Source organism: Myotis brandtii, unplaced genomic scaffold, assembly GCF_000412655.1.
Source record: "Myotis brandtii unplaced genomic scaffold, ASM41265v1 scaffold46, whole genome shotgun sequence".
Classification (NCBI taxonomy): Eukaryota; Metazoa; Chordata; class Mammalia; order Chiroptera; family Vespertilionidae; genus Myotis; species Myotis brandtii.
The window spans coordinates 7,195,200-7,204,663 of record NW_005367587.1 but is presented as its reverse complement, the minus strand read 5'-3'; the positions used below and the strand labels follow the sequence as shown (position 1 = coordinate 7,204,663).

Sequence of the window (9,464 nt, the reverse complement as noted above, 5' to 3'; positions counted from 1 at the left end):
TGGCCATAAAGTCAGCTCAACAATAGTAGGATCCACTTATTCTTTCACGGAGAGTATTTATGCCCTGTCCCATCATTTCTCCTCACCTCCTCGGTACTGCCTCTTGGTTACACTATACCCATGTACACATCTTCTGCTTGTTGGGTCCAGGTTCTGATATGAACATTTTAGCTCCCCCTTTACTGCGATGAACACATTTTCCATGATTCACTTCTGAAAGGTATAGGTTCCCTTTGGGTTATGAACCTAAGTCTCTTCAGAGGAGCCCCAAGGGGTTCCCCTTTCCTAGTCTGCCTAGTTTCTCTCTTCCTGTCCATCTCTAGTCTCTAGCTGTTCACTCTCTTCCCTCCCCCTTCTCCCCATCCTCCTCCCCACAGTACTTTAGATAAAAGTATCCTTAATTGCAGTCATTTACAAGAACTGTTTATCTTTTAGGCTCAATTAGTCATTAGGTTTATTAGGCTCAATTTCCCTGCACCACCATAACAATGATATACATTATTAAATGTAGTCAGAAATACATCCTTTCCCCTCCTGGCTTCTCAGTGGGTTCTGTCACCATTCAGAGCCCCTTCCTCTGTTCATTTCAGGTGATGGCCTAGGCCTCTTGACAGGCTTTCAGGTGGGTCTCTAAAACCTAGAGAGGCTGAAAAGGAACCTTGGAAAGCTGCCTTGCTGTGTTTCCACTTTCTTAGACATAGCCCGTTCTATATTTGAGGCACCAAGGGAAGAAAGCCTTTTCTTAGATGGTAAAAGATCATTGCCTGCAGAAGTATCTGAATATCATGTAAAGCATTTGTTAGTACAGAGCTTCCCAACTCCCCTCCCCCTCCAACATTGTGGCAAACACAGAAAATGAGGTTAACGGAAGAGGCTGAGCAGCCCTGGTGGAGGGTGCTCTGACTTAGCCATCCAAAATTTTGAGGGGATCAATATCTTGGCAGGCTTTGGCCTATCTGTAGCACTCCTGTGTGTCCTGGCTCACCAGTTAGGAAGTTCCAAGTTATTGGACCATTTCTTCTGAAGAACAAAAAAGCATTTTTATATTTAATGGAATTTCTTTTAGGTAATGAGGGATGTTAATATCACTTTTTCTCCAGTTTTCTAGAGAGATTTTGAAACTTCTTAAAAATATGAAGTTAAAGAAATTTTGGAGAATGCCTTATTAGATATTTATCACCAATTAAAACAATTAATTTCCTATGTTCAGTGTTTTTAAAATGAATTTTTCTAAAATGTTTCTTCTTATCAATGAATCATTTCTATACCAAAACATAAAAGGCACTGGTCTATGAAAAACTGGACCAATCTTGCTAATGGGCAGGCATATTTTTAAAATAAAAGCTTTGAATTTGGAAGTTATAATATGAAATTGACAAAAAAATTTTTTGATCAGAATAAGCCCCTGCTTGCTGTACTGTGGGAGTTAATGAGATAGATAGTGAGATTAAATAATTTGTTGAGATGCTCTATTTGCAGACCCAACCAATAGGCTTCTAAATCAGGTTTTTGCAAATGAAAAACCTACTTGGGCATTTTAAAATCCATTCATTATTGCTTACTTCTTGATTTTTGAAAATTTGGCCCAAAAGGGTTTTAAAGGAATACAATTGAAAAACAAACATATCCCTCATGTGTATGTTTCTCTTGAAGAATGCATTCATAACATTTGTCCAGTGGGGGAGTAAACACCACTTTGTGCTCCCTCCCGCTGCAAAAACCCTTAAAAAAACACAAAAATTTTTTATTATAAGGGGAGAATTTCATGGATGATTCACTAACCTGTTCTGACCACAACTTATTATGGTTAGAACAGGCTAGCTGGTCTGCTCGTTCCATCCACTTGGTGGCGTGAGTGGCACAGAAATACCACTGACCCCACCCTGCAGAGCTGTGGTTCCCAACTCGGCTGCACATTAGAATTGCCTGGGGAACTTCCCAAACTCCCAACACCCAAGTTGCATCTCACATCAATGAAATCACGATCTCTGGGAAATAAGACCCAGGAATCAGTATCTTGAAACTCTCCAGTGATTCCAACATGCAGCCAGGGCAGAGAACCACTGCTGTAGATACACTTACATTGGTTTGACTGATAATCACTGTCGTCTTCTCAGGACTTCTAATATTCAAATTCAAGTTAACGTTATCTTTCATTCAAATCACAAAAAATTAAAATCTTTCCCTTCATGTTCTTTATTGATGACAATTACATCTTATACCTGCTGGACATGAGATCACAACAATCTGCTTTAACTGTGTATTGAAAATAATACTGCACCATATGTGAAACTTAAAAGATACACATTTGCATTTTGCCCAACACATTCACTTTGTTAGATCATTTTAGCACAAAAGTTACAGAGCCAGGGCTTCCCCATGGGAAACACCTTTAATTCCCTGAAAGTAAGGATTCGGGAAATGATGGCAAGACTTTCTCAGTTGTCACGTGTATGTAAAGGGATAATGGCTAGCATCCAGCAAAACAAGGACCTCACAACATAGAAATGTGGATTTATCGAAGGGATTTATAAATTTTAAATATTAGACATAAAAATTTCAAAGTTTGATTTTTAAAATGTGATTTAAAATTTAATTAAAAATTGATATAAGAAATATATCACAATTGAGCTGATTCTCCCACCCATGGACATTTAGGTTGTTTCCAATTTTTCACTATTATAAAATGATGTCATAGATCTATAAATATTGGCATGAGAAAAGGTTTGCTCTATAGTATTAAGGGAGAAAAATTAGGTTATAAAATGACATTTAAAGTTTGCTGTCTTCTTTTTTTGGTGAAAAAAATATGCAACTTTGAACAAACACTTATCAAAGCACATGTTTCAGTCAATGTGCAATTCACTGAAAATACAGACATCTCCCCACCTACGCTGACTTCCTACAGGGTGGAGATGCTTCTTCATATACACTCTATAAATAATTGTTAAATGGAATAGAATATTTTCCATTTCTAGAATCTGCAACCAAGTTCCTGTTTTGTAAGAAAACATGCTTTGCTTCTCTCTGAGCTAAATTTCCAACCAGATAGTTGAGAGGAAGAGATGTTTAAGGGAGTAGAATAGGATTAGGGACATATTTGGGGTTTGAACGGCTTGATTAACGCATATGGTCTCATACCTTTTAGTAAAGGCAGAAGAAAGGTCATTTACTAAAGGAATGGCGTGGAAATTAAAGAACTGAACACCTTGGGGGGAAAAGTTCTATGCAAGGTATACAAATAAATAAATAGAAGTCATAACAAAGTGTTACATAGGTATATTTAAATGAATTTTGGAAGACTTGTGAAGGTCTAGTTGATGTTGATATTGGGGGGGGGGGCAGGTCTCAAAAATCCCCAATGGTCATGATCCAATGTCCCAAGTAATTAAAAGGACTTTTGTGTCCATGTAAAGCCAGAGAGAGGAAAAGAGCAAACTGTTTGGACACTGAGGATGGCAGTCCCCCAAGGCGGTTCTCCTGACCCCAGCCCACATCGCCCCATCTAAGAAGGCCCGGATACCTGGGGAATGTAGAAGAGCCCCAGCAGGTTTGCCACGGCTGTGGAGATGCCCGAGCCGGTTGCCCCCACCACAGCAATGGTAGAGGGGATGTGCTGTGAGCAGTTGCAGAACTCATCAAGGTTCAAAGAATCAATTTTGTTCTGGGCCACAAAACTCAGGGTGGCCTCCAAGGCTTTAGAAACGGTGTTGCAAGTGTCGAATATCCGGTATCCCAGCGTCATGTTGGGAAGAAGGGCCGGGCTGCTGTTTATTTCCTCTATGGCAAATATCATAGCTTGTAACCAGCGAAACCCCCGAAAATTGTACCTGGAAGAAAGAAGAAATGGAAGAACATGGAAGGCTTTCCGGTCACCTACTTTAGAATAAGGACTGGGCAAAGCTGGGTTGGCTCTGTTACTTTTTGGTTTCATGACATTGGGTTCTTTGAGACTCAAGGTCCTCTCTGTAAATGGGGATAACACAGACCTCATAGGGTGGCTGGGAACAGGCGATAATTATGCAAAAGTCTCAGCATGGTGCCTCACAGAGTTAGGGAATAATACAAATAAAGACTGTTATTAGTAACAGAATTAATAACTTGTATCTGACTCACCCAGCAAAGAATTTGAGGTTCCTTGGTAATATAGAGATTTAAAAAGAAAAAGGACTAGGGAAAATAAAAATAGATTAGGATTTTAACATGTAGGAGCCCAAGAATAACCTCAGATTTGCAAAGTCACAGATTTAGACCACAAAAGTCCTGGAGGTCAAAGGGGAAAGGGAAATGGGTGGTGTCACCTTTGTAAATAAACAAGTAAGCAAATATTATGCATAGAAAGGTTGTTCACAAGCATTGGTTATTTCTGGGTGGTGGAATATGATTTTAAAATTGTGTGCTTTTGGTTTATTTTTACTTCCTCTTTTTAAAAAATGAGCATGGATTGCTCTTCAAAGGACATTGTTTTAAGTAAAAATCAAGCAAATTAACCCAGAGAAATAGGGTCAGTGACATAGTTTTATCCTCTGAAGACTTGGCTCAGAGTCAAGGCTCCAAAAATGTGCTGAGTCAGTGTATCTGTGCCCAAAACAACTCTGCAGGTTCTCCCTTTCATCGTGGGCTGTACTACTTGAACTCTATGACAGGAGGTGAGAAATACAATCTCCACTATATCGTTAGGGTGCTGAAGGTCCTGATCTAACTTTTAATGTCTTTTCTTAGTCATTTTCTTTATGGTTCTGTTATTTAATTATTTGTTTAAAATCTGAAAAGTTATGAAGAGATATTATAGAATTTTTCATTACATAAAACATCTGTACTGTTAAGCTAATTTTGCTTTCTTAATATAATACATATTATTTAATATGAAGCTTCTTGCTTGATCTTAGGTATGCATGTAGCACATGCACACCTCTGACCAGCAGGGTGCAGCAAAGGGGTTCCTGTCCACATGGGTTATGTGAAGGATATAATCAGGATCAGTAAAATTCTGCACTTAGTTTTTCTGAATTCATAAGAAACATGTGAGAATGTTATCTAATTTGTGAGCTCTCACTAGCACATAAATAAAATCCATTTTTTTTTAAAAAATAATCCTACTTTTCATTTTCATTTTTCAGCTACTAGGAAGACCAAGGAAAGTATTGGATCACTTTTGGAAGTTGCAAATCTCAAAATGAAGGTGCTATTCTCTCTTAGAAGATGGGTCAAGACTTGGGGTGCGGTAATGGTCTCTGATGTCCAGGTTAAGGTAGGTGATAATATACTTTGGAAAAATTTCTTTAAAAAATCAGGGGTGGGAGGATAATAAATTTCAGCGTGATTACCAATCACCATTTTTGAAAAGAGAAAACCAAGTTTGAAGAATTGTTTTGGGTTTGGTACAGCTTTTCTCCAACCACCCAGAAGAGAAGAGATTTTTGACTTAGCTCCTTCCCTTACCTGATACATTCCACAGACTCTGGCCTTGACTTTAGATCTTGATCTTTGGCTGCTACTCCAAAATGAATAGGAAAGAGTCCCCCAAGGATAATGTCCCCTTTCTTCTGAGCTCGCTGGTCGGGCCCATAGGCAGAAGTGTGCCAGGTAAATGCCAAGAGGATCAAACAGCAGCAATAAAGCGCCATAGTTCTGCTTCCTCTCCAGAGGGAGAGACAAGAATTGCTGAGGTTTGGTGCAGTTCACTCCTTGCGGTGGGGGCACATGCCTACAGAGTGATTAATAACAGAATGGAAGTCGTGGTGTTTGAATGTCCGTTTCTGCCGTTTCCATTGCAGACTAGTAAGGTGGATGGTCCTTGAATCTTTAGAAGCCACATCATGTAGAGACTGCTGTGAGCCTTTCTAAGAGAAAAGAGAGACAAAATGAATTCAACTAAGCCTAAATCTCCATCTTGTTATGACGATTGCAACAAAGGTGGCTCAGAATTTCTATTTAGAGAAGCCGTAGGGTAGCAGGGGAAGGCATGGTTCAGAATCTCATTTTTATAGCACCTCATATAAGATACAGAAAAGTTTAATTGCTCATGTAGGAGAAGGACTGTGTTCAGTTGTGAGGGCCACATTAAAAAATATATATATTTTATTTATTTCAGAGAGGAAGGGAGTAGGAGAGATAGAAACATCAGTGATAAGAGAGAATCATTGATTGGCTGCCTCCTGCACATCCCACAATGGGGATTGAGCCTGAAACCCTGGCATGTGCCCTGACCAGGAATCAAACCGTGACCTCCTGGTTCATAGGTCGACACTCAACCACTGAGCCACACTGGCTAGGTGAGGGCCACATTTTAAAGAGGCCATTGATAAGCTAAAGCCTCCACTGATGTTGCTGCTGGATTTTAATCCATTTGTCCTTCTGTGTAATTAATACATAGGCAATTGGCAATTCCTTGTATAATAATAATAATACCTTATTGAGCACATATGTTCTTATGAGTCATATTTAAGTTTACATCTGACTTTAAATCAAACAAAAATGTCACGAAGGCCAGTTATTCTTTATTATGGTAGCCTCCCTTTTTTGTGCTTCCTCAACACAGATCTCTGGTTACAATTTATAACATGACACTCCACAAACCTTTGAAGACTAGTTCTTGAAAAAGATGCAAATAAACCAAGAGTCCAGTTATGTTCTACAAAGCTCAACAGCTGGATCTGCTTTAGCATGGCTGTCCTAGAAGGAACTCTCTGTTCTTCTCACTCTATACTCTCTATTATCCACTCTGTGGGTCAACAATTACATGTTGATGTCAGCTACACAGCCTCCCTCGAGTTTCAGGCCCAAGCATCCAACCACCAACTGGACATCTGCACTTGAGTGTTCCACAGGTGCTTCCAACTTGTCCCTCCACCATTTTCTATCTCAACAAATGACATGCCATCCACGAAGACACAACATAAGGGTCATCCTTATCTCCTCCCTCTTCTCATCATTGCCCTTCATATTCAAACAAGCATCAAGCCTCGTACGAGTTTCAGGCCCAAGCATCCAACCACCAACTGGACATCTGCACTTGAGTGTTCCACAGGTGCTTCCAACTTGTCCCTCCACCATTTTCTATCTCAACAAATGACATGCCATCCACGAAGACACAACATAAGGGTCATCCTTATCTCCTCCCTCTTCTCATCATTGCCCTTCATATTCAAATAAGCATCAAGCCTCGATTGTACTTCCTAAATATCTCTGGAATCCTCCCACTCCTTCCCACTTCCAAGGCCATGTTAAGTCCACCAACATTTCTTACCTGGATTTCTGCAACTATTTCCTCACTGGCCTTCCTTCCTCCACTTATGTCCCTTTGCAACCCATTTTCTGCAACTATTTCCTCACTGGCCTTCCTTCCTCCAGTTATGAATTGAAACCCACTGTTGCAAATCATTTGAAGCCATGGAACAAGTGGTTTGGAGCACCGGCTCTGAAGTTAAATGTGGCTTTGAATCATAATTCCACTATTTCCTAACATATGACTTTGGGCAAATCACTTAACCTCTGTGATCTCAATAATATAATGCATAGATATCCATTAGCAGAGTGTAGCTAGTAAATTCACAGAAAATGCCAGTTGTAATGAGTACCTTTCCAGCCTCACTTTTTCTAAACTTCCCCTTGAACTCCCCACTCCAGCCATAGTGAACTTTCTTCAGATCCTCAAATGCACCAGCTTCTTTTATTTTTAAAAAAATATTTCAGAGGGGAAGGAAGAGAGAGATATAGAAAAATCAATGATGAGAGAGAATCATCCTGCACGCCCCCCACTGGGAATTGAGCCTGAAACCTGGGCATGTGCCCTGACCAGAATCGAACCATGACCTCCTTGCTCATAGGTCAATGCTAAACCACTGAGCCATGCCAGCCAGGCCACCAGGCTTGTTTTATATCCACAGACCTCATACATGATGCTCCCCTTATTGGTCTATCTGGCCTAAACTTTGTCTGGAAAACATCTGCTTATCTTTCAGTTGTCCATAACTTCGGAGGCATGGCTGAGGGGTAGCAGTGAGGAAGACATGGTGAACTGTGAGGCCTTTGTGTAAATGGAGAAAAGAGCTCCTTTGGGGGCAGACACAGTCCTGGGCCAATGTGAACCTATTGCCTGGGGAGTGAAACACAGGCTGGATTTCCACCTATGCTAACACCTCAGTTGTGCAATAAGCAATTTATAGGACTTTTCAAGGAGGCCTTCCCTGAACCCTCAGACCAGGTAGGTCCACCTGTCATAGTCTTTTATATCTTGGATCTTGGAGTTCCCTTCTTGAAAGACTCATCAAACTTTGTATAATTATATGCATAAATGTCAAGCTCTTATCCATTGTCATATGCACCCCTTGTCTCTTAAGATCCCCACCTACTCCTACAGCCATTCAAGAAGAGGGTGCTGAGCCCCACATGGCATGAGCAGCCCAGCAGATAGATACTCAGCATTCATGGAAGGGCCTCCAGTAATGTCTGAACAATACTGACCATCCCGGTTCTCTAACTCCAGTCCTGTTTTTAGATTTTTTGGCTTTATTCCTTGGGTCTTAGTCATATAGTCAATCATCCTATCTAATAAAAGAGTAATATATAAATTAACCATCACTCCATCACAAAGATGGCGGCATCCACTGAGCTGGAGCCAGCAGGAGGCTTGGGTTGCCCCCGGCAATGGAGGAAGCCAAGCTTCCCATCTGCCCTGGCCTGCACTGGGCTCTGCCCAAGGCTACAAAGTTTCAATTACAGAAGATAAATAAATCCCAGATACCTGATAAAAAAAAAAAAAGGAGAGGCTGGGAGCTTGGATCACTGGAGGGCGTGGTCAGCCTGAAAATGGCCATCAGTCCCTCACCCAGGCTGGCCACACCCCCATGGGGGGAGGGTCCCTGCTGGGGTACCTGGCCAGCCTGGGTGAGGGCTGTTTTCAGGCTGGCCACACCCCCATGGGGGGAGGGTCCCTGCTGGGGTACCTGGCCAGCCTGGGTGAGGGCTGTTTTCAGGCTGGCCACACCCCCATGGGGGGAGGGTCCCTGCTGGGGTACCTGGCCAGCCTGGGTGAGGGCTGTTTTCAGGCTGGCCACACCCCCATGGGGGGAGGGTCCCTGCTGGGGTACCTGGCCAGCCTGGGTGAGGGCTGTTTTCAGGCTGGCCACACCCCCATGGGGGGAGGGTCCCTGCTGGGGGGCTTGGCCAGCCTGCAAACAGCCATCAGCCCCTCACCCAGGCTGGTCAGGCACCCCAGCGGGACCCCCACCCTGAAGGGGCTGTGGCCAGCTTGCAAACAGCCCTCAGTCCCTCCCCCATGCTGGCCACCCCCCCACAGGCTGAGGGCCCCCACTGGGGGGCTGGACCAGCCTGCAAACAGCTATCAGCTCCTCACCCAGGCTGGCCAGGCACCCCAGTGGGGACCCCCACCCTGAAGGGGGTGTGGCCATCCCGCAAAACCACATCAGCCCCTCACCCAGGCTGGTCAGGCACCCCAGCGG

At 42.6% G+C, this 9,464-nt stretch overlaps 1 protein-coding gene across 1 annotated transcript in view; it reads right to left on the bottom strand.

Moving 5' to 3' along the window:
* The window catches only part of CASR (calcium-sensing receptor), a 93,008-nt gene that overhangs the window by 37,683 nt on the left and 45,861 nt on the right, over positions 1 to 9,464 (bottom strand). Inside the window, exons 2-3 of the mRNA XM_014546948.1 lie at positions 5,443 to 5,843; positions 3,524 to 3,830 (exon numbers count right to left, since the gene is read on the bottom strand). Of these exons, the coding sequence (XP_014402434.1) occupies positions 3,524 to 3,830; positions 5,443 to 5,627 (492 nt within the window). The 5' untranslated portion in view covers positions 5,628 to 5,843. The remainder of the gene's footprint in view (positions 1 to 3,523; positions 3,831 to 5,442; positions 5,844 to 9,464) is intronic.